The sequence below is a fragment of the Bacillus rossius genome, chromosome 12, assembly GCF_032445375.1.
Source record: "Bacillus rossius redtenbacheri isolate Brsri chromosome 12, Brsri_v3, whole genome shotgun sequence".
In the NCBI taxonomy this organism is placed as follows: Eukaryota; Metazoa; Arthropoda; class Insecta; order Phasmatodea; family Bacillidae; genus Bacillus; species Bacillus rossius.
Genome location: NC_086339.1, coordinates 22561537 through 22588116, shown reverse-complemented (window position 1 = coordinate 22588116; position 26580 = coordinate 22561537). Strand labels below are relative to the sequence as shown.

At 36.8% G+C, this 26580-nt stretch overlaps 1 protein-coding gene across 1 annotated transcript in view; it reads left to right on the top strand.

Annotated features, from left to right (window-relative positions):
- Positions 1-26580, top strand: part of LOC134537689 (myosin heavy chain, non-muscle) — a 160856-nt gene that overhangs the window by 96426 nt on the left and 37850 nt on the right. The window contains exons 3-12 of the mRNA XM_063378406.1: positions 9059-9189; positions 13438-13461; positions 18164-18256; positions 18382-18544; positions 20215-20358; positions 20468-20682; positions 21378-21530; positions 22435-22605; positions 22722-23001; positions 24831-25134. Coding sequence (XP_063234476.1) covers positions 9059-9189; positions 13438-13461; positions 18164-18256; positions 18382-18544; positions 20215-20358; positions 20468-20682; positions 21378-21530; positions 22435-22605; positions 22722-23001; positions 24831-25134 — 1678 coding nt within the window. The remainder of the gene's footprint in view (positions 1-9058; positions 9190-13437; positions 13462-18163; positions 18257-18381; positions 18545-20214; positions 20359-20467; positions 20683-21377; positions 21531-22434; positions 22606-22721; positions 23002-24830; positions 25135-26580) is intronic.

The window sequence follows — 26580 nt, the reverse complement described above, 5'->3', positions numbered from 1 at the left end:
CCTCGTTTCCGTAATAAACCAGCGATGTTCCGTAATTCCGTAATTCGGGGTTAAAATCCGTAATAATTACGGAAAATCCGTAATGGTTGGCAGCTCTGTATACATATACACTTACAGCACTTATGAACGCCTACATGTTGTATACAACTGACTATCGTATGCTTTGTTGACAGGTTAGTCTTTAATTTCATAATGAAGTATTTTTTTTTGTTTTCTTCCTTTAAGAACATTTGAATTACGCATGACCAAATTACTGCGACCAATTTTTTTAAAAATTAAATTTGGGCATAACGTCTCGTTATTTGATACGGTAAACGCATAATGACACCTGCCAGGAATGTTGGAAAAGGAATCAATTAAGGCCTCCTAATGTTGGAAGCAAACCCAAAATTTGTTTGAAATTTCTCAAGTATATTTTAATTGGAAAAAGTTTATTTTTTTAGTAAATGGGAAATGTCAGTTTCTTTCGTAAAGTTTTAAAACCCCTACTCCAATAATTATAGGCATTAGTGCCTGTACGATTTGCAAATAGTGCTATTAAATATTATCTTAATAAACGACACGTAGTTTTAACGGTACTTTCCAAATCACACGCGCTATTGTTTTTGAGTTGTATCTGGACGCAGTGCGTGTTTAAGTATACTTGTCACGAAATGTAAATCAATGCCTCACTTAATTCATTAAATCTGATACGTGCAAAGTGGTACGAGACCTCAACATTAAGCCAAATTGGTAAAAAAAAAAAAAGTTATAGGGACCACAAATTTCTGTTCTGCATAGCTTACCTGCGCGGTCGATTTGATTTTTAGTATGTATTGGAACATCCTGTAAAGTTAAAGTGAAGGTAAAGTTAAGGGCGTGAGATACAAGAACCTCGGGAGGGATAGGAACTGAAAAAAAGTCAAATTTGATTTTGACAGTTTTTATACCTTAGCAAAATATATTTTTAACTTTTAATATTTACATTTTGCTTTCATTAAGGCAGACAAACAACCCCTCCCCCCAAAAAAAATATTCAAAGTCCATCAATCATAACATTGTGTCAATCGACAGAATTATTAGAGTTGTAGTCATTCACAATAATTAATTCATTACGAAACACCAAGGGGAAACTACATATTTGTCGAAGACAGCCGCTATTAATTTAAGCATTCCTGTAATTTATGTACGTGCTTTAGCGAAACCAATCTTCGAAAATCATTCGATATAGAATATGGCCTAAAAACTGTTATAAACCAATGTGGCGTCTTTTGGTTTCTAGACGGGCGAATGTTGCGAGGTTGAAGGTTGAACTGAGACTGAAACAGTGCTTGTTACCGATGGTTTCGCAGTGCTGGAGATAAATCTCCATCGGCGAGTCGGAGGCCCGCGAAAGGGTGGTCTGAGCTCGGCGCATAACCCCTTCTCCACCCTGTCTGCAAGATGAATGTGGTCGTTGAACTCCCAGCCTCTTGCTTGCTGCAGGAGGGCCCCTTCCTTCCCGCCTCGTCGTTGTTTACTCTGCGCCGTGTGTCATCTGCCTCGCCGGAAGCCATTGTGCCATTGAAGCTGTGTCCGGCCCGGGGGTTGGGTGAGGGAGGGGGGGACAGGCCTCCCGACGTCACGTGTGGGAAGTTACGCACGTGCCAATATGTGTGATGTGTAAGGGCGCATCCAGCTCAAAACAGAAAAAAAAATGGGGGGGGGGGGGGGAAACAATTTTTTTTTGAGTGTTCAGAATTCAACTTCTTTCGTAAGGGGGGAGGCGAATATCCGAACGGCAACGCTGGCATGTTCGGGGTCTCCTGACGCGATCGGTCGTTGAAACACGAGTAGTCGTGGACGCGTGTGTTCGTGAAGTAGACCATTTCCACATGAAGGAGTTACCCTTTAAATCAAATAACATACGGTATTATTGCTGTGTTCGCAGCCATAGATAACGTGTCAGGGTTCGAACGCGTCCATAATATACTTAAAAAGTCCTTATATGACTTATGCTTTAGGACCATTAAAATATGGTTGCATTGGATCCTGTAAAACTTCATTAATATACGTTTCATTTCAGTTGCACGAAAATACTTTGTGCTGCGTAGATTTTTTTAAAAATATAATTTAGTGTAAAACTGACAGCAAGCAAAGTTTTGCACTTGGATTTTCGAGTTTTTTCACAAACCTGTTTTTGTACTGAGTTTCTTATGTCAATGGTAAAGCCGAGGATTTACATTTTAATTTTTGAATAATAATTGTACTAATTATAAACTACGAGTTAAACATGTATTAATATTCATGTATACCTGAAGTCATTAAAATCCATAAAGGTCTCCTTAAAACCTCCTTAACTTTTCTTAATATATTTAAGTATGTTTTGAGTGTGTGTTAGATTGTAAACAATAATGCAAAAAGAACAAATTTACGTACGGCCATGGTTTTGATGAAAACAAGAGATACTTGGTCAGAAGTATTCGTACACGTAGCAATGCAGTCGTCTTATCACATTCTGTATCATCCCGTATGAATATGCCCCCTTTCTCCCGTATTTTACTCCCTTCCCCCATAATTCTTCAATCCTTCGATACTGCTGGTGCTGGTAACCAAACAGGCTCCCATCACTCTGGCTGTGTAATTCGTTAGTTTGGACGGTTTGTTTTCGGTCGCATCAGTCATCCACTCGTTTGTGCTCGGACAACGACATTTCGGATGCGATTAGGCAAGTAATCGAGGTTTGTTTCATTTTGATAATCTTTTTATAGATCTTAAAATGTCTCTAACCAGGTGATGTCGTTTTTGAGGGATGGTTCTGTATTTAATGATTTCCCGAAAGCACTCCAGGCAAAACACGGGAAAGGTTTCTTACTGTAGGCTTATGGACTATTCCTCCCCAAAGACGTCGATGTCGACCCAGCTTTACGTTTGAAATAATATATTCATTTGGGAATATCGACGAAATAAACTATTTGCACAAGCTCAGCAAACTTCACGTGCTCTGGGTCCGCTCCTGCTTGTCGAAACTCATTTGTTTGATCCGGGCACGAAGTGGGCCTAAGAGCCGTGGGTTTATTTTGGGGAGGAGGAATTAAGCGCCCCCCCCCCCCCCCCCTTTATGAAGTGAAAAAAAAGAGCAAAAAAATAAGCTAGTTGTCGAGTGCAACCTTGGAAAGAAACTAATTACAAAATGAGCTGTAGCTATAACATTTGTAACTAATCCTCTTAAAATATTGCTAAAAAATTTGTAAATATTATTTTACTGTTTTTTTATTATGTCATGTTCCCTCATCCCCTCATTAAAAAAATGTCCAGTCCCCTCTTCCCGCAAGACTGTATCAACCGAGTTGGTTACTTTATTTTACTGTCATTAAAGTTAATTTATCCACTTTACTATAATTTTTCATGACAGATCCCTTACATTTGTTGTTAAGGCACAGATGTTATTTTCACGTACGTACTAAAAATTATTTTTGAAATTAAAAAAAAAGAACACTTGCACGACTATTCACCGCTGGTAGATCATATTACAGTAGAACCCCTCATATCCGACCTTCCCACAACCGACTCCTCCGGATATCCGACCTAGTCTCCGTGGTTGGCGAGCCTGTTCAGACTTGAAAAAGTGACGCATCTACAATATGTCTTCGTGTCGCAAACTGTTCAGTTCAGCCGTGATTGTTGGTGCAGAATGTTCTACTACTATAATCTTGTACTGTTCTGTGTTTTTTTTAAAACGTAACGTAATGTATTGTGGGTAGAAAAAGTGGAGGGACACTTCTGCAAAATCAAGATTTGGCAAAACTGAAACAAAAATACATTACTGAATTCTTTAAATAAGGTATGCTTACATTGTATTTATCGTCTCATTTATAATTTAACAAAAGTAAATGTTTGAAATGTATACAGCAACATTTTTACAAATAAAGTTGTATTACTGTACAGACTGTATAGCTGGGAAAGGCGTTTTTTTTTTTTTGCTCCTACGGATATCCGACCTTTTGGCCGTTCCGACCATGGCCCGGTCCCGTCATGGTCGGATATGTGAGGTTCTACTGTACGTAAAAAATAAATCTGGAGGGAATTTGGGGCGAAACGTGAAGTGCAGCAGAGACACGGTGCTTGATTTACACGGAAAGCCCACAAACAACGGCAATGGCAAGGAAGAGCGCGTGCAACATCCCAGGAGCAGGTTTGCCCGCCCGAGGCAGGGTCGCTACGCGACCGGCCCGCCTACCCGAGGGACAGACAGACCTTACTGCTGCAGGCCTTCTGGCATTATTAATGCGAGACGTGGCTCGGGGGCGGACGTGTAACAACCCGGTGGAGGAGGGTTCATCGAGCACACGTAAGAAACACCAATCGACTTTCCTACACACGTAAAGTATAACCATTTTATCCTTTTATTATGAGCGAGTTTGCTTTATAATTGAATTATTGAAGAAAGTTGTTTGTCACACTAAAATCACCAGGAATTAGTTGACTTTTTAGAACTTCAACGTTTACGCACAGATGCTTAAATAATGATTTTTTTTTTTTGAGAAAAGAATACGGAATGTATTATGTTTTGGTTTTTATTTGTTTTTAACACTCATAAAAACACATGTCAAGTATATACACATTTATCACAGGGGTGACAGGAACTAATTGGGTAAGAAATGAATGTGATAAAAAAAAAAGAAAATTTTCACCGAGTTGTAAAGACAGGTTAATTTAGTTTGAAACGTCAGTGAAAGAGACAAGAGAATGATAACGAATCAGTCCAACAGGAGTGTGAGAAAAGAAAAAAATATATATCAAGATTTGCTTAAACTGGAAACAAGTAGCACGGTAAGAATAGCTTTTGAAACTCGGGATTTGTCGAATCATTGTGTTAAGAGTCGGTAAAATCTACGCACAAGCAGGAAGACAGCTTTAGTCGTTTAGAGAGGGCAGCTCATTACTACATCAGACTTTTTAAGGTTCGGCGAGGAAACTCTAACCCACAATTTTCTCGCCACGGTTCCCATCGGCAGAGAATATATATGGGTTGTGCTCATTTCCCCCGTTAATGCTTGGTAGGTGGTAGTGTGTCACGTCGCCTGCGATAACCTCGTTATTACGCGAAGGCCAGCGTGCGATACGTCACTCTTCTCTCTTTGTCTTGTCATTCTCGCTCGCCGTGTAGACTCACCGTGCGGTCCAGTGCATTCCATTCGCACTCTTTTTTCCATCAGTAGACATCCTCCTCTCCATTGTTCGTGGCTAAGGGCGGCTGCAGGAAGCCCTTTCAGAAAGGGCTGTCGTACAATTGTGCAGTTGCACTTCCTGGGCACACACACGATGTGTAGATCTTCGGAAGAAACCAAGCTATTTGAAAACTGCTCAATATATCAGAGTGGGGGTTGTTTAAAAAAAAAGTATTGAAGAACACGTTAAGGGTGGAAGGGTAGTTCTGTTTCCGTATTTCATTTTTAAACTGTAATTTCGGGAGAGCGAAAATAGCTAAAACGCGTGTATTTTTTTAAGACTTGAAACGCCCCATAAATATTCTCGAAAGCACCTAAAGGTCTTGCATTACACCTTTTATGTTCATTTCTCCGTCATACAATGATGTGCTCACCGCTGTCATCTCATAGTTGCCCCGTGCACGACGAGAAGACAAATGCGCTCCAGTTAGTAGACACGCCGTCAGAAGCACCAATGAGCGTCGCACTTTATCATCCCGCCTCACTCAGCACAGATACACCTTGCACCATTGTAGTTCAGGCCAGGTGTCGAGTCATAAGCTGGAACTGATCATCGTTCGACCACATTTATGTGTTGTGAGCGCTAAATGAAGATCACTGGGAACTTCGACGTGAACCGACTCTCGGTTCGGTTCTCAGCAATGATCGCGGATCGACATGGTCGGCAATTTCACGGACTTGATGCAGTTCCATTTGATCAGACGTAAATATTAGAATATTATTTGCAACATTTCATTTATGTATATATATATAAAATACGCATATCAACATTTTTATTTCCTCTAGTGTTACAACCTCTTTTCACGCGAAAAAACCCATATTTTAAAAGTTAGAAATGCTTGTTATTTAAATTTGATTTTTTAAATATTTTGGTTCATTATGGTTACTTTGCATGTTAAATAGAAACTTTTTTTTAGTCGGTTGTTATTCATATTTCCGACTGATTCGTTATTTATTAACAGTGGGTGTGTTTTTTTTTTTCAGTCGTTATTAAAATTCGATAAGACAGCGACTATTATGTGCTGCTATCTTGTGGTATTTGCATCAACCATTTGTTCGCTATGTCACAATTGATTGTTACGACCTCGTATCGTTCCAGCCCGCCGATAAAATTGCACATAACATTCCTTCGACATTGCTGCCGTCTGTTGTCGCAGATTGAAATGAAAAATACGAACTTCTGTTCACGCGAGCGAAGTTCGTTTAATCCCAAAATGTGTTGGCGCGACGTTTGAGGAATAATAGTTAGATCATTGGATCTGTGATCAATAGCAGAATGGTGCAACTATTAACAAATTCATGGTCCCGAATACGGAATCTTAATAGTTTAATGCAACTTTTTGACGAAAGAAAAGTTTGATAAAAGAAATTAAAATATTTTAGAAAACAAAAATATAATCTCCAAAATATAAAAATTGAGGCTCGGGAAGGACTATCCCCCCCCCCCCCCCCCTCTTCTGGAGCCGCGCCTGTCCTAGGCTCAGCCACATGTGCGCCAACACTTTTGCCATCCTAATATCAGAGTTTTAAGACGGTATATTTAAACAATACGACCCAGCTGTGAGAAAAAAAAATATGAATTTCACTGTCCGATGACAACAACGCGGCTAGTAAAAAAAATGCCTTAAGTTCAAAAATATGAATACCTGCTTGACTTAAAAAAAAAAAAAAAAGTTTGTGCATGGAGTCCACTTGTGACAGAAGTGACACTTTTTGCTTATTAGGTATAGATAGATAAATTATTAGTATTTTTGTTGAATAGTAATAATCGAGAATAGTAAGGATGCGGGTATGATCTCGATTTTAAAAAAAAATGAGCTGTAGACAAACACAAGCAGCTTTACGAGTATTCAGTACCATCACTGCCACGTTATTTCTACCCCTACACTGCCGTCTCCTTTGACGTTTTCCTATTCGACCTTTAGTACATGAGTTGCAGTGACGCCGCTGACGCACTCTCCTCTACCGGTTACCCCACCACGTATCCATACCCATCTTGCAATCGGAATTAAAAAAAAAAAAAGAAAAGCAGGTAGCGTGCTGCACTTTCCGGGAAAAATATTTTTTGCACAAAAAAAAAACATAGTATGCAATGCTCATGTAGTGAACAAACGGGCGTGATTCTTACGAAACAAAAACGACACAAAAGTGCAGCCGTCGGCGCGCGGGTTGTTTGGCCACGGCAGACTGGGCAAGGTCTGCCGTGGTTCCGCCGTTCCGCCGTTGCCTTCCTCCAGGATCTGGCCGTGCTCAGCATTACTGCTCGCTGGGACGGATCTAGGGACAAAATAGTTCTCGAAAAGGGACTGTTTTTTACGCCAGAAATTCCAATTCATACGTTCTATCCATTATCGGACTTGGCCAAACACCGTTTCCGCATTTTTATTATTATTATTATTATTATTATTATTGACGTGACGTCTAATAAATCGATGAACGCCGGCTGCACGCACGACAAAGTGTCCCGTTAAGCACATTGTTCCGTTACGCAATGTCCCGTTACGCACATTGTTCCGTTACGCTGTGTCCAGTTGTTACGCTGTCGGCGTGTGCAGTAATAATAGGTTATGCTACAATCGACTAAAAAATTATGGTGATTCATATAATTGATGATAGATATTTGATTACAGTTTATTTATATGAAAACCTGTTCATAATTATTTTCAAACTTTATAGCTAAACGCCAGTTTTTAAAATTAATTACAAGTCATCTACACGTGAACCGTTTCGTCGACTGGTTATAAAGTGAAGTGAAAAGTTTATGTGTTTTTCATTGCTTATTACAACAACAATTTCGGCAATAAAGGTTAATTTTTCTTGCATTTTAAAAATCTGATTACTAGTATAATTTCAAGTATTTATTCTTTTATTATTAAAATAAAAATTATTTAATTTTATTCATAAAAGTATGCAATCATTTCATCAATGTTTTGTTATGACGTTGTCACGTTAAACTATCGTCCGTAAACCGACTTTACAGACAACCAATTATTATTATTTTTTTTCTTTTGGCTTTTGGGCGTTGCAAGTTTCAAGTATGGGTACTGAGAGGGAGGGAGAAAGAAAGAAAGAAAGGAAAAAAAAACCCTGACTTGAACTACGTCACAGCACGTCTCCTGACCGCGGCATGTTGGTGAAGGGAGCCACATAACAACGAGGCAGTGTAATAAAACCTCTGGGAAAGGAGGCTTTCCTGAGCGTGTAAACAAACGCCGTCGGCCCGACCGGGTATGGAACACGAACACGCCACTGACCGGCCGTGATCTTGACAGTCTGTACTCCCTCCCTGCGGTCGGCGCGGCCTTGGGGGAGGCGAGCCTTGGCCGGGGAGTACACAAGTGAACAGGAGATCTCACTCCCGGAACAAGGCGCAATTTCACCACGACCGTTCAACATACTTAAACACGGCTTTACACTTGAGCGTTGTTTGATCACGAATTGCATTTCACCAAATATTTACCTGTATTTTAAGATAGATACCAGGTTTGTTTTACCCACAGTATCGTTTGCTCCCCATGAGTTTTAAGAGTTCGGAGCGAATGAACCTTAATTAAAAAAGAGTTGGTAACTCATATAGGCGAAGAGAAGCACTTAGAGTTTATTTATTTTTTAAACTTTTTTTACGTGGCATTTAGCGTCTTATTATAAAATGAATTTGCCGAAAATCTAACTGTACGCTGCTCTGGTCTTTTTCTAACACCAGCTATCGTTCATTTCCAGCATGGCGCATAAAGTTATTAAGCTCTCCTGAAAAATTTGCTTTTTTTTCACAGTAGACGGCGTTGTTTCTAAAGCGACAATGCATACACACATTTTGGTTGGTAATAGTTGATTACATCTAGTTAATGGTTTATGTTTCTGTTCCACAGACAGAGAAGACCAGAGCATCCTGTGCACGGGAGAGTCCGGTGCGGGGAAGACAGAGAACACCAAGAAAGTAATACAGTACCTGGCATACGTAGCGGCATCGAAACCCAAAGGCTCCCTCCTGCCTCACACGGTATGTCTGGGCAGCACGTGACGGGAAGAATTTTGCTTTATCTTGGCAAGCCTGTGTTGTTGGCTGCAGCATATTGAAGTATGCAGGAAAGTTGCAGTGTTAATCAAATAACAGGTTTCACTGCAAGAATTGTCATGGAAAGCAAATTCTTGCCTGACTACGGTTTTTGGCGATGCCTTGCATGATGAATGGATCATTAAAGCAGAGTTATTAAATGATTGCGTATCTTCATTAAGGAATATTACTTTGAAATCCTGATTATTTTAAGTATATGCTAAGTATTTTTTTTATTGAACAAAGTTTTGGGCTTTTTACTTAGTATTTTCCAGTGTTTAGCCACATAATGTGTTAATCTGACCGCTGAAGTTTGATAAGTAATCTTTTAATGTGATGCCAACACTCTTTAGTTCAAAGATACTAGTTGTAGTGACTTAATTTCTTGCCCAATGAAAGCTGTTGATATAATGTTTTATAGTAACAGTAATTTTATATCACTTTAGGAGTAAATCTAAAATATATATATTTAATTTGTTTGCTTGTTATATTAATGTATATTTCTTTTGCTACATTTGCTTCATGATTAATGGCATAAGATGGTTATGCTTTTGTATCACTGATATATGATAAACTTGCTTGCCTTGTTTTAGGTTTTTTTTCTAATGCACTAATATCTGTACAAACAGACACAAATCAAAATTAAATATTATAAACATTGCGTGCATTTCACCGTTACTTAACGTAAATTTTTTTGTAAAGAATTTTTAGATCGTGAGTAACGTTTAATAAATTTGTGTAAATAATATTTTTTATATAAACTTTTCCTTTTTATTACATAAACACTTTTTTTATACTTGATCTTAAATTTACTGTTAATAAAATAGTATAATTATATCTTAGCAACATTTAATATAAAAGCTTTGTGTTTTATGAGCTTCTTGGTAAATAAATATTATTGAATATCTGAATGTTTAAATATTTTTTTAATGTTCATCATTCGGCATTGTTTTTCTCTATTGTGTTTTGAGCCTTTAACTGTAGGTGTTTTGTTGGGATTGTGATTTTCATCGCAACAGGTAAAGTATTTAAAAATTGAATCGGTAACTTCATGATGTCCTCATTTGATCAATAAATTTACTAAGTGGGAATATAAAATCATTGGCAAACAGTTCTGTCATTTGCCCTATTTTTTACTTAGAAAGATGTGAAAAGATTAAGAAAAGGCCCAGATTTTATTTCTGCAATTTAATCGACACCCGGTTTAACGTTCATAATTCCTTTTTATTAAATATTTTCTGGCATGATTACAATAATCCTTTCAGTGGTTTTAGCAAATTTTGTAATACAAATAGAAAATTCTTTTTAATATCTAAGATATCCTATGTTGTCATTAAAACAGTTTAAAATATAATTATGTAGTGGAAAAAATAATGTACGTAGACTAACTTTTATTAGGACCACTCGTGGGGCTTGTGGCTGTATTCTTATGGGAATCTTTTAAATTCTTTGAATGTATTACATATATAGAATAGAGCACATTCTGTTAATTTAGCAAAGAAATGGGTTGCTGTCTGATGGCATTTTTTCATTTTTCAATAAGTGCCAGAAAAGAGCTAGTTAGTTAATGACTGCAGAAACACCTTAAAAAATGTCATGAAAAATTCAAAAGCTTATCTATTCTTCCTTCATGGTGTTATGATGTGTATCTTATAGTGGTAGTGTATCATTAAAGGCTCTGGTGTAGTTTGCATGTTTGATACTTACAAAAAGATTAGTTAATATTTAAACATGCTTAAAAAAATTTATTTAATATGAGTAACATTTACCAACCCTCCAAAAATTATCAAGCAAATAATTTATATTCTTTCAAAAATATGGGAATCTAGTATGTATTGTATGATTAGTTTTAATTGTTTATAGAGGGGTAACAGTAAGATGTTTCTGTGTATAGGGTAATTGGTTTTTTGCTAGTGTTATGTATTGTGACTAATTCTGTGCAATATCTTTTCAGAAGGGCTGTTTTGCTTAGTTATTGAGATGTAGTTTCTCATATGCATCTGAAGGCACAGCATGTATACTTTCTGCCTCATGCCTTGATCATTCTGGATGCATTGGATATGAATATTTAAAAATAAATCAACACTGTTTTAGTGTGTTATCACTTGTCCAAGCAATCTTGAGCAATTCCAAGGACATTTTTTACTGCAGGATAAAATATATCAGATTTGTTCATTTAGTTTTCGTGTAAAAACTTAGATTTTCCTTGATGTGGCAAATTTTTTTATTAAATTTTTATCTCCACAGCAATTACATCATGTACCAAGATAAATGGTTGCAATTTTTCAGTGTCCAAATCAAATAAGTTATATATTTTTTCTTGTAGCTTTCGTACATTATGAACATTGATGTGGTGTTCTATCATATATATTAACTTCTTCACTGCCAGCCAATTGTTTTCTGCTGCACTGATTTGTTTACAATTATTTTCTTAAATACTAGGTTCAAGCAGCAGTGTAATTCAAACTATGTTCATTGCATTCCATCACTGCATTAAGATTGTTTGTGACCAATATCATAAGTAAAAATGGTAAACAAATACCTTCTTGAACTACAGGAATTGGTCCCCATTAATTTTCTAATGTATTTACAGTATCATAAACTTGCGTATGTTCATAAAGTGCGTAGAAATCAAATGCATTATTTGACTTGAAAATTTATGTGTGCACTTAAATTCATTTTTTACCTTTACTATATTAATTGAGAAAGGTATAGAGCCACTGTCTACATTGCTTAAAGACATGTGACAGGTCACTGCGTGAGCCATTGCTTTAAATCATGTCTGCCAGCTTGCCAGTAAATACAGCGACGGTGACGTTCGAAGTAACCAGCTGTGAAACAATTTCTGTTGATTCTGTACAAAGTAATTTCAATCAGAAAGTAAAATATGTTTTTCTGCTAGCTAGAAAAGGAAATATATATAATGTAAAGTGTTTTTTAAAGACAAATGTAAATTTAATTTTTAGATTTTTTTTCTCTTTCTGAGAATAAGTAGGAAGTAAAAAAAAAAGCATGAAAACCTCTAGTCCAGCTAATGTTGAACTTGTGAGCTCAAGTATGAAATCAGTATATGCTGAAAGAACTCCAACCTGTATTCGTGGTAGATGGCTAGAGGAATCGTAGCAGTCTGTGCATTTTTTGATTTGGCCAGTGTTCGTGCGTCAGGCTGGCATTTGTGTTCCCGTTAAAACATGTGGCTTGAACCTTGGCATGTGGCGCCGTGTTCCACTTGGCTTTCGTGTCCGTATATGGCAGTGGTATCTGCCAACGAGTTGTGCAGCAATTTGTGGATGTAAATTATAGCTGTTTAGTGTCTCCCGATTTCTCCCCATGCGCAGCCAGGAAAAATTACAAACTGTTAATTTTGTCCTGGTTGGCCTTAGAAAGGTCATGTGATTCACAGCTGCTACTGATTTCTATTTAATTTAAATAAGTGCACTCAGAATTCTTTTCAGAAATAAATTTTTCAATATTTACACAACGTTGAATCAAAATGTTTTAAGTAAACTGTGCCATTGTTATGGTATTATACTTTTAACTTATCAAAAAAAAAAAATTGATTCCCGAAACCGTTTTGAAATTCAAGCTTGTTCACTTTTGCTCTCAATATTAAATTACATTACTTGTAAATGCTTCAAAAATTTATTTTATTTTTTATTTTTTGTTTTATTAGAAAATTAAAGTAGTAATACAATAATACAGTTTATTGGCAGATATCATTAAACTTATTTGTAATAACTGAATTTTGTTAATTTTGATACTGTTCATTCTCTGTTATCAGGTTTCGTAAAGAGTTTTTTCATAAGTTTTGTTTCTGATATGATGCAGTACAGATAAATTGTAGCAGGTACACAAGTGAGAAAATGTCACTTTTTTTAATAATTGTTTTAATATGTTTATTAATTTCAGGATTGTTAAATCAATGGAAAGTTTTTATTTTATTTTGGCCAATGAAAGAGGACTACGTCTAGCATTCTTATTTGGTTATGAATTTAAAAAGTGACAAAATTTGACGGTGTCGGGTCCTTCGAGTTGAAGTATCCTGGCTGCAGCGTAAAGTCGGTTAGAATCATGACGGAGCTCAAGGTTGTGGCGGACGAGCGTAGCATCACTGCATGATTTGTAATGTGGTTTGTTCTCTCTCTCTTTGCATACTGGTCGCTGGCTCGTTGACTGCATGTTGCCATGTTCCAGGGGCCGAGTCCAGCTCTCATCATAGTAAGTACTTCACGCTCATCTTGTTCGCCTCTCTTTCTTCCCGTCTCTCTCTCTCTCCCCCACCCCTCCTGTCTTCCTTCCCATTTTAGTTCCCTTCGCCAATTCTACATTCTCTTCAGACAGCCAAGACAAGTCAGTCGCATTGTTCTCACCCTGAACACAGTTAAGGTGGATGATTTCATTTTCTCAATGGCCACAAAATATTTTGTGTAATTTTTATTTTCTTGCATTTTGTTACAAAATGTGTAGTGTAATAACATTTCATCATATTAATTTCTGGAATTTGCCAGTTTTCATAAAGTCAAATCCTGCTTTTCCACAACTTATCACTACAGTTATCTTATGTTGGATTTATTTATTTTTTTAGTGTAATTCATGCCATTTCTGTTAAAGGGTGATGTACATTTTTTTTTTTTTACATTTGGGCTCAAAACTTAGCGATTGTAAATGAAAGGTTTGGTTGGGTGTATGTATTATTTTATGGTTCATTTTTTTGTGTTTCATTCCTTGATATCTTGGATTAACTTACTGGTTTATACATTTTTTACTTTTTCAATGGTGTACGTTATTCTCTTTTTCCACAGTAGCTTCAAGGTTTTCAGGAAATGTTTGTTTTTATTTAAAGAGAAAGATAATGTAGTTCAATATTTTAGAAATATATGGTGGTAGTAAAATTGTATTGCTGTAATTAGGTACTTCTTTAAATTATTTTTAATGGAAAAAAATTTTTCAGGTGTATTTTGAATTACTGGAAGGAGAAACTTTTCAGTTATTAAATTGGGAACTAATGTTTTCCTTGTCACTTTCTCTCGTCTGTAATTCATCTTATTAAGCAAACAAGAACATTTTGTGCAGTATGTTGAGTATATCGTGAAGATGATCATTTTGACATATTTGTGTGTAATATTGAGTACTGTTACATAATACAGAAGTTGAAAATTTCATTTAACTTAGTTGACCGAAAACTACAAATTGTTTTATAAATTTTTGGAATTTTTTTTCCAAGGGTCTCAGTGCAAGTTAAATGGTCTTGTCGAGCTGAAAGCGTGTTAAGTGGAACCTGACTATTAAAAATATTATTAGTTGATGTTTTGAGGTGCAAGATCTTTTATACCAGTTTAAAAATTTTTTTTTGCATTGCTCTGACTGGAAAATGGTGATTGCGAAAAATACAAAATTGTTGGTGGATGTGGACGTTATTTCACATTAAAACAACAAATACTAAGAAAAATTTCAAACTAAAACAGTCTGCAATTAAGATGAAAAGTATGCATCTAATGGGACTCTCGGTGTTAGTCTGGCTTGCACTTAGATAGTTTTATTTAACTATTATTTTTTTTCTTTGAAAGAAAAGATAAATGGCCAGTTTTTACTAAGTGTATTTAAGGTCGTGGTCACTACATGTGAAATTTTAACATGTTAAATTTTAACAGAACTCTAGACCAGTGATTCGTACTGGACTGCTTAATTTACTTTTGTCAATATAGAAATCGGTGTTTTGCCAAGCATATGCTTGGATAAATGTGGCAACATTGCAGTCATATTTTATGTTGCGATTGGCAGCCAACTGTATATTTATATTGACAGTTAACAGTGTATGTTAAAATTCAACCTAACATTATATAGCAAATGATTGCATTTTATCATTATCCGTGGACCTGTACTGGGAAATTACGTTACTATTACTAGTACCCACAGGCTATAGTTAAATAGTTTTTGCAATAAGCTGTGTGTGTTATAGTAACGTACTTAAAGTTGTTTTTTGAGTGCATATATTTTAAGTATTGTGATGCGTATTTTGGAAAGGAATTAAACGTAAACCTGTAGCTCTGTATGGAATCCCAAACTAAAGTTGCTTTACTGTATTTTTAATTTTTTAAATTATACATTTTTGTAAAATGCTAAAGAAAGTTTTTTTGGTTGCTTTTTTCATGCTGCTTGTGTAGTCCTCCTCGACTTATGCGGTATGTACTGGTATGCACTATTTCAGATTGTCATGTTAGTTAAATTAATATTGTAGATGTCTCTTTTGATGGTTTTATTTTCCCCCTAACTTCAAATAGCTGTTTTTATCCAAATTAAATATTTTGTATCAAAGGCAAATGTTGAAATTCTGCGTACACTCCTGCATGTAGCATCCTTTTCCAAGCCAGTATATATATATATATATATATATATATTGTTAGACTTGGCTTCACTCTACAATAGTTGCATTTTCAGTTTCATGTCTTTACTGTGGTTTTATTGCAATTTGTATGCATTGCAAATTGCTTTTATGCTATTGATTTTTTGAGATGGATGTATTGTACTCGTTATCTGCTTTTAGCGAAAAGTCATGCAACTATATTAAAATATTGCCTGACTAATTGCATTATTGTTTATCACTTTAAGTTAATTTTCTGTGTTTCCACAGATGGCCAATGTTTACAACTTAACTTCCATAGCCCCATGTTCAATATATTTCTTAAAAAATATATATAATTTAAGAAGAAAAAATAGTAATTTAACATAACTGGTAAAAAACAGCAGAAAGGTTTATACATGAAACCAACAGTTTCTGTACCACAGTTACAAGTATCTACAAGTTAAAATCTGTTATTGGCATGTTATTTATGTTTATTTGCTTTCAAGTTATTGGCCATTTCTGAGGAGAACCTACAATGTGTAATTTTTTTGAAGTAGGGTTCTTTTTTATTTGCTGTTTTTTGCACTGTTTCTAAATTTTGTTGTGGATTCAATTTTTTTGGTCCTTGTACACACAGCATTTACCTAATGCTAATTGGAGTGCTTCGTTTAGTTCTGTAGGAAATTAAATTTTTTAGGCAAAATCTACTGGATAGTTATTATTTTGGACAATGGAAAATTGGATGTAAAATGCAGTAAAGTGTTTAAACCATGGTTGGAATGTAATTAGATTTTTTATTTGGTAGGTTTTCCTTCAGCTCATGGCTACATGATCATTTTGTGGCCATATTTTCACTGTAATAGGTATTAATACTATTTTATCTGATCAATTAAAAAAAAGGTACTGCCAGAAGAAACAATCTAAGAAAGTGTGTTTACAGAGAGCTAACTGCGATTTGAGGAAAATACAGTTTGAGCTGTGCAGTTGAACAAAATGTGAAATCGTCAGTGTAGTCTTGTGAATTTTTGAATTGTTTCGTATTCTTGGAGATTTTAGAACATCATTTTAGGCAATTTGCTTCTATTTAGTGTTTTTGGTAAAAATGGTGGACATACTTAAAACAGAATAACCAAAGGGATCAAATCTTATATTGCAAATAATCTTACGAATAAAAGCATTAAATTTACTGCCCTTGTAGCAAACAAGAGATTAGGTTAGCAAACATGACTTAGGGTATACATAATAGATTTGGAACTAGATTTCTTAATATTGTTACGATTTACCGCGAGGGTTCGTAAAGGATAGCCCAATTAAAGATTTTTATCACACACACAGTTTTATTTATTACCACTACTTGTCACTTACAATTAATCTTCTAAGATGGCAAATAATTAACTACACTTAAAGAAATGTCTATTCCCCAGTCACTCGTTCCACACACCTCGCTGGGCCGCACCTCTGGCGCAACTCTCGCCGCAGCACCCCTCGTGGGTCTCCGCCGCGGGGCTCCGTCGCCACACTCCGCCGCCGCCGAGACTTGCCTTCACCGAGGATCCCACTCGACGCAGACGCCTCGCTCGCAACTTCGCTCGGGACTCCGCCGCGCCCGCGACTCTATCGCCCGGAAACTCCGCCGCGGGAAAACTCCCGACTCCACTGAACTCACTCACTCCCTGCCCTGGAACCTTCGTCCAAGGACTTCGCCACTCTGCCGCACCCGCGGCACTATCGCCCGGATCTCCGCCGCGGGAGAACTCACTCAGTCTCCGACTGACTGACTCGAAGGTCGGCCCAACCTCCTTATATAGCCCTTGGGTTCCCGTCCAGAACAATCGGGAATGTCTCCGAGATATCGCGCGACCTTCGCCGTCGAAATGTCCAGAAACGCGTCGTGAGTCCTGTCGAAGGACGCGGCGGCTGCTCAAAGAACGCCGATAAACGCAACAAGCATCGGGTTCCCACAAAACGCACCGATAAACATGTCTGAGTCCTTTTATGCCGCAGTGCGGCCTCTTTTAAGTAACTCGATCTGAGGCAGGTGCGCGCTGCGAAGGTCAGGATGTCGCGAGATAGTATGACACGAGATACCAGAGAGAGGATGCAGGTGAAAGGGGGCGCAGACAGGCCGAACGAGCGCGGCGACGCCAAGCACTGCAGCCAAGCGCGATCGTAACAATATTTTACTAGCCATTTTACACAGAAAGAGGAGCAAGATTATGGTTTCAGTGCAAGATGAAAACTACTTCTACTGCCTTGTGAAATTTAGGAATGTATTGTGAGGATAAAATAGACGGCAATAACGTACATTCTATATTCTGCAGATTGAATTTAGTTACGATTACAAGAGTTTTTAATTAAAAAATAAAATATATATTATGTCAGGCTTTTACTTAGGGTGGAAGTATTTGACATGGGTATCAGTTTCACTCAAAATATTGTGGTATAAGTGAACTCTCCTTCTAGTACTTTTATTTGAAAGAATTATTTCTCTATCCTCCCACACCCCTCCAATTTATTTGTTACCTTTGCAGTTCATTATGATGGTGTAAGTGCTTTACATTAAATATTTATTTGTAGGGAGAATTGGAGCAGCAACTTCTTCAGGCAAATCCAATTCTGGAAGCTTTTGGAAATGCAAAGACGGTGAAGAATGACAACTCTTCTCGATTTGTAAGTTTACCATTTGCACATTTTAATAGTGGTATTTGTTTTTAAGTGTTGCATTGTTTTTTTTGGTGACTTTTTAATGTATTATTTTTAATTCCTTTGTTTGTATTTTTGAATGAAATTTTCAGGGAAAATTTATTCGTATCAACTTTGATGCTTCGGGTTACATCGCTGGAGCCAACATAGAGACCTACCTGTTGGAAAAATCCAGAGCAATCAGGCAGGCGAAGGATGAACGAACTTTTCACATATTTTATCAGCTTCTTGTTGGTTCCACGCCGGACCAGAAAAGTAAGTGTTCTGCACAGTTTCCTGAGAGCCTTAAATCTTCAGTGTGCTTGCATTGGACACTACACCACCAACCTCCAATGGAATGGAATTGTGTTTTGTGTGGGACTGTTTACTGTAGCCTGAACATGTCTGATTTTACTCGCACTTATAGCTCGGTCTTACTTGCTTTGGTGGTTATTTCATTTTCTGGTTATTACTATTATTTGAAGGCTTTTCCTGTAGGCACCAGATATCTACTAAATGTTTTTTTCCAGCTGTAAACGGTTACGCAAGTGATCATAACTGTGAATGCTTGCATGAATTTTTCAGCATAAGATGATTGTCTGTTGGGAAAATGAAATGAAACATAACATGCAAGAGAAATAGCATGATAAATTTACAGAGTAAACCCTCAAATAATAGTAATGACAAGAACATAAAACAACCAACATTGTTAGTAAGTCACACAGCCTTTAAAATCCATAAATATCTGACAGTAAAACATGGAATGGCTCCAAGCAGCTGCAGTTTTTTTTTTTTTTGCCTTTTCCCCCCTAAGATATTGGGAAGTGACTTTTGGAAGGCCTTTTGTCTTCTTGAAGCAGTCTCTCTTGCCTACGAACCAGGGCTTTGCTAAATAGAAGCAAAAGAGTGAGGATTGTGGCCAGTTTCTGAAGAAAGTATCTAAAGATATGCCTTGAACTAGACTTTTATTACTGTGATTCCTCTCTCTCTCTCTCTCTCTCTTTCTCATCCACCCCCCTTCCCCCATCCCTGTCAGTGGTAGTGACCCCTTTGGGGGACCGCTCCAGAATTTTCCCTTTGCCTGCTTGCCCTTCCACGCTTTGTATACTCTCAGATTTGGGCAAGAAAGGTCAGATAATAGAGCATCACTAATAGGGACCTCTACATATCTTTGTGCATCTTACGATTACCTTTCGGCTCTTTGATTTCATGTGTCAGGCTTAGTGGGCGTGATGCATGCAGGGATTTTGAGGGAATGGTAGATTTGGCTTTAGGTCATTATGTTCCTCTTAATGCTTCTTCAACGTAGTGGGTTGATTTTTTTCCTTTCACATCAACTTACCGACTATTAAACCAAACTAATATAGAAAAATGTTCTGTTCCCGCATGGAGTAAAAATACACAGGAAGAGTTTCAGAACATTTAAAATTAATAACTTAAAACAACTGCTTACTTCTTTATAAGATAGCCTCTCCAAAAAATGCTTTCCTGGAGGTGCCTCTGGTTTCTAAGGTCATACATTTGTGTTCTCTATATTTTTTAGTGATGAGGGACAAACACTGTTTAGACATGGGTCATTTGGTTTTGTGTTGGGAACATCCCTATATTACCCCATTTCTGGGTTGTTATTTACTTTTTCGTGAGTAATTTGTACTATTGTCTTGTTGACTGTTAATACTATAACAATTTAAGGTTTATCTTGTCTTCACTTTTGAATGAACTGTGTTAATACCTGAAGTAATTTTTTTTTACTCTCTGATGGAAATATTTCAATCTTTGGTTTTAATTTGAGCTAGAATATGAAATTATGGTAAACTACTTCTGGGAATGTCTATAATGTAATGCTTGTAGAAACCAGCTTTCGATTTCAAAATACTGCAATTTTTTCACTTGCTAAATATTTGATTTTTTTTTTTTTTTTTGCTAATTTAATTTTGTGTATTCAGAGGAATTCATCTTGGAGGATCCCAAAACATACTCGTTCCTGAGCAATGGTTACTTGGCTGTGCCGGGAGTGGACGATGGAGCGGAATATCAGGCGACCTGCAAATCCATGAACATCATGGGGATGACCAGTGACGACTTCTCTGGTGAGATTGTTGTTTGGCTTAAATGACATACAGGTTGGCATGCGTAAGTGTGTGCAAGTGCCAAACGGGACCGTGGAGCTACAACCGAGTGTACCACGATTGATTGCAGCCATTTTCCGCGTGGTGTCTGCGGTGATGATGTTTGGCAACATGAAGTTCAAACAGGAGCGGAACTCCGACCAGGCCACCTTGCCCGACAACACGGTGGCTCAGAAGGTGGCGCACCTGCTTGGGCTGAGTGTCACGGAAATGACGAAAGCCTTCCTGAAACCTCGGATAAAGGTCGGACGGGATTTTGTCACCAAAGCTCAGACCAAGGAACAGGTGTGTGTTATGCTCAGGTTCGAAGGTGACAGTGGTTTATGGTAAAAATTTGTAGTCAATGTCTGTAAGTCCTTATTTTTTTTTTATTGTGAACTAAATAGTATGACATTCTCTTTGTTGCTAATTTGGATTTTGCTGTTGTTATGCAAGTGTGAAACAAGACTTCACTTTAATTCTTTTTACTAGGCTCAAAATATTTAAAATTGTATGTATTTTTATTATAAGTTTTGAGAGACACTGTGTATTACATTATACTATTTTAACCCACTTACTTTTTATAATGTTTATGCATAATACTTTGTTCTTTGAACATTTGTACATTGATGTCAGAGTACACAAGTGTATTGGTTGAGACTTTTGAACAAATATTATATTTTGCTTCCCTCTAAAAGCCATGTTTTAGTTGAGGATCGAAATTCCTGGCTTAGATCACGAATGCTCAACTGCATTTGTCTGTTTTCATTTTGACTGTCTTAACATTTTAAAATGAACATTTTTTAGTCCACATTAATATTACAGCTGTGAATTTTAGAGTTAATGTCATCCCTATTTTTTGTTGTTGTGGTGGCCTTTTTTTTTAAATGTTAACAAATATTATATTTTATTGAGCTAGTTTAAAACTGCAGTGGTGTTGGGCAGTGCCTAGTTACGCCCACTTTCTTTACAATCTTACATTCTCGGTTCCCCTTTTCCAGGTCGAGTTTGCAGTTGAAGCAATCTCGAAAGCTTGCTACGAGCGGATGTTCAGGTGGCTTGTGAACCGCATCAACCGCTCGCTGGATCGTACCAAGCGGCAGGGTGCTTCCTTCATCGGCATTCTCGACATGGCTGGGTTCGAGATATTTGAGGTAGGTGTGCATAGTTCTCGAATTAACTTCCGAGTATGAAATTCACTTCTCAGTAATGTTCAGTATTTAGTGTATAGTGATCGAAAACAGGGTTTAGTAATAACATGTACTGGTGCATTTATCACGACCAATAAATTTTTTTTGCATTAATTTTGACATTGTATATGGAGTGGTGATTAAAAAAAATTGTGCTGTACATAAGTATCCTTTTTAGAGAAATGCTGTATAGGAAGTGAGATAGTCTCCTTCCGGCTGAACGTGCAAGTAAACAGTCTACGTGAACCTTGCAACAAACCCTGTTGATAGAAATACTTATGCAAAAACTAGTAGAGATGCTTGTTAATATAATGTATTTAGATGGAACAACAATTATTGAAAAGATTAAAGTTGGTCAGACGTGCACTAGTTTGGTTTATTCAAATCTTGTAAACAGAAATTGTGCTGAAATTATGTAAAAATAACTTTTACAGTGTAGTAACAATATTGCATAATATTTACTACATATTGTTAATGCATAATTTGAAATTTTTAGTTATAACCATTAAAAATAATTGATTACATATTATGGTGTACAAATACTTTGATATAACATGATTTATTAATCCTTCAGTTATTAAGTAGGGAAAACAATACTTACTGTCTTAGAAGTTTATTAGGTTTAACTGGTTACAAAAAAAATTTTCTCTGCATGTCTCGAGATTAACCTTACTGCCTTGTCACCCAAAGAAATAAATTAGACAATTGATGTTAATATTTGCATAAGTAAAAAATGTAAAATAGTTGGAATTATCAGTTATCTTTAAGCACATATATATGCGTGTGTGTGTATGTCTATATATAATATAATATAATATAAAAGTAATATTGTAAATTGAAAACATAAATGTGTGTGTTTTTTTGGTAGCTGAATTCCTTTGAGCAACTCTGCATCAACTACACCAACGAGAAGTTGCAACAGTTGTTCAACCACACAATGTTCATTCTTGAGCAAGAAGAGTACCAGCGAGAAGGAATTGAATGGAAGTTTATTGACTTTGGGCTTGACCTTCAGCCTACAATTGATCTCATCGACAAGGTGTGTGGGACATTTTAATTTTTTAAAATTTAATTACAGTGCATTGCTCCTTTCTTTGACAGTCAAGTAGCATGTATTGTAGTGTTTTGCTGATGGTTACAATTTTTGTTTCTTAGCCAATGGGTATCATGGCGCTTTTGGATGAAGAGTGTTGGTTCCCGAAGGCGACCGAGAAGTCGTTTGTAGAGAAACTCGTCGCCGCCCATTCCATCCACCCAAAATTTGTGAAGACAGACTTCCGCGGCGTCGCCGACTTTGCAGTCATCCACTATGCCGGCCGAGTCGACTACTCGGCTGCGAAGTGGCTCATGAAGAACATGGACCCTCTCAACGAAAACGTGGTGTCGCTCCTGCAAGCTTCTCAAGATCCTTTTGTTGCCTACATTTGGAAAGATGGTAACTTTCATTGAAACTGTACACAATGTGTTTGTTTTCAGACAGGTTCAAATCAGGAATTTAAAGCTTCAGAATCCTCATGCTTTGGAATTAAGTTTGTAGCTAAACTTTTTTAAATAATTTTATACGACACAATTTTCTTCAATCTTAACAGAGTTATAATGAAGCTCCACAGTAAACTTTTAAGAGGCATTTAAATTTTTTTTTATCACAATTTGAAAAAAATATTGTGTGATTGTGTTATAAGTTTGAGTTTTTTTTAATTTTGTGTAAAATATTAGTTAAAATTTATAAGAAAAGTGTAAATGCGTGTACAGGGCAACTTAAATCCACCAGACTGAAGTTGAATGTTATTTTTATTCCTTTCCTGCGCAAACCAAAATTAAAAATCCCAAGTACTTTTTAAATTAGAGTCATAGAGGTAAATGTCTACAGTGTCTTTCTTCCAGCATCCAGGAGACATCCTTAAGGAATAGGGAGGGAGCCCGACATAATTATTTGCTTCTGGGCCCTTAGTTTCTCTCGATGGCCATGTGGGTTGAAATGATGATCACAGTCAAACCTCAATAATACAAACCTGAAGAGAGTATAATTTCGTCACTTTGCTATAATGAAATTTGTTGTAACCAAACTATTATAAAATTTACTCAAAATTTTTATAGAATTTGTGAATTAAAATAAAGGCCAAAGTTTTTTTTTAAAGGGGCTTGTAAAATAAAATTTGATGATAGGTGTACTTACTTATAACTCCAAATATATATTTTATACTGTATCTATTTATAAGGATTTAAGGCAAAAAAATTAAAAGGAGTCAAGAAATTACCTTCAAAAAAACTTACCATCATTTTGGAAGAATAACAATTTCAAACATTTCCTTCCCAACGTACAATGAACCAAAGCAATGGCATCAGTATTATTTTAATTCAAACTTCACATTGTTTCTTTATATTGCTCTGTTTATTCGTATTAAACATCCTTTAGTACTTGCTATTATTTACCCTTGGAACAAAAACAACTTTGCATTACATAAAACTCCACTTTTGTATTAAACAAACTATTTATCACTTAACTCCTGTGTAATTTTTTGGGACTGTAAAATGCTTTGTTTTAATAAGTTTTGTGTAATCAGGTTTTTATTAAGGGGCCCGCCTAGTCAGGTATGTGTCTGTTAGTGAGGCGGGATGATAATTGTGACACTTGCTGGTGTTTTTAGCGCAGTATCGTCTCTAGGTGTAAGGTTCTGAACTAGTTAATAGTCTTCTTGCATAGGATAAACTATGACATTTGAGCGGTAACCATAAGATGCAGGTGTATTGCAAGGACTTTCAAGAATCTCTTAACGAGCACTTCATGCCTAAGAATTATTCTGTAAACATATGATACAGTTTAAAATTGAAGTATGGAAACAGATCCTTTCATTCGCTCTCGGTGTATTCTTGTAAACTGACACAACTCGGATACCTTTAGCTGTTTTCAAATTGCTTGTATCTCTGCACAGATAGGCAGAGCCCTTAAAAACTGTTGTTTTTTAGTGGTATTTCTATGATACCACTTTGAAAAAATATTACTATTCGCGATGTTTCAGTGGTATTGCCGAAATACCTCGCGTGAGTAAGCATTGTGCTGCTATCTGGCGATCCTAACAAGAACAAGCAACATTGGCTGCTTTAATTTTTCCTTCTGCCATGTCTGCCAAAAGTTACACGATAGATTCTAAATTATTTTTAATATATTTCTGTGTGCTTCAAAAGGGTTTAAATGAGGTTTCAGTGTGTTCGATTTTTTGGCGGGGGTGTCTGACGGCGGGCGTGAATGTTTAATGTTCCCAGCGGAGATCGTGGGCATGGCCCAGCAGGCCCTGACGGACACCCAGTTCGGCGCCCGCACGCGCAAGGGCATGTTCCGCACCGTCTCGCAGCTCTACAAGGAGCAGCTGGCGAAGCTGATGGTCACGCTGCGCAACACCAACCCCAACTTCGTGCGCTGCATCATCCCCAACCACGAGAAGAGGGCGGGCAAGATCGACGCCCCGCTGGTGCTGGACCAGCTCAGGTGCAACGGCGTGCTGGAGGGCATCCGCATCTGCCGCCAGGGCTTCCCCAACAGGATTCCCTTCCAGGAGTTCAGGCAGAGGTAACGTCATGCTTTCCGGGTGACCTGAAGAGTAACAGGTGATTTGCCTAACGGTGTTTTGCCTAAGTCATTTCGCCTAACGGCGATTTGCCTAATGGCGATTTGCCTAACGGTGTTTTGCCTAATGGCAATTTGCCTAACGGTGTTTTGCCTAATGGCAATTTGCCTAAAGGCGATTTGTCTAACGGCGTTTTCCCTAACGGAGTTCTGCCTGATGGCGATTTGCCTAGTGGCGTTTTGCCTAAAATGTTACTATGATGACAAAACCTCATTTTGCCTAATGGCGATTTGCCAAACAGCATTTTGCCTAACCTAAGCTAACCTTACCTAACCTAACCTAACCTAACCTAACCTAACCTAACCTAACCTAACCTAACCTAACCTAACCTAACCTAACCTAACCTAAGCTAAGCTAACCTTACCTAACCTAACGGCATTTTGCCTATCAGCGGTTTGCCTAACGGCGATTTGCTTAACGGCGTTTTGCCTAAAATTAGGCAAAACGCCTTTAGGCAAAACGACACATGCCCAACCTGAACACCAAGTGTGACATTTGTAGGGACAAGACTTTATGGTTTTATTTTTATTTACATATTTTATTTTATTTTCATTACCTTATCTTCATTCATGAAAAACTGTGAATTTATTCAACAGAATGTGAATATTTCTCAATGTTGTACTTATATATTTCACCAAAATAGTCTCATTTTGAATGACACATTAAAAAGTTTTACAGTAAAATCATTAGTAATATAAGCATGTCTAGAACAGAACTCCCTACTCAGAAAGATAATAAAAATCAGTTGGCAAAATTTTTGTACATTTGAAAAATGTGCCAAAGTCATTAACGTGAAACCGTACGAAGTGTTACTGATGAGAGATGCACTATGAAACGAAATAATATTAATTAAGTTCATAAATTTGTTGTGCGAAATTCATGATCGATGAATTACATTTGATTAATTTATTTATATAAGAAGAGATAACTTTTGAGTTAAGTTTTGTCGAATTGTTGATTGATTCCATGTTTTTAGTTACATTTAGGGGCTAAATGGTGTATTAACTTGCAATTTGATGTTATATGTTGTAATGACATGTGTTGCGAGGTTATTTTTTTGGACTTATCACATTCCACCATATAGTCTTGTCCCTAGTCATTTGTATAAATAAGTTTATGAAAAAATCTTGTCTTAATTATTTTTCTGTTGGAACATTTGCAACACAGTAAAATCATTTTTAAGAAGTTCCTCAAGGTACTTGGTAATTTATAAATATTAAGGAAATACTGATTAAAAGGGTAAAATTATGTCCGAAGTAGAATTAAAAATGCAAAGCTGGAATTCACTATGTATTTTTTGCTCTTGGAAAACAAGTGTTATATAATTCTGCTAAAGACAACTATTGTTTTCCTTTGGCAAATGCCACATGCTCTAAGGTGGTCCTTTG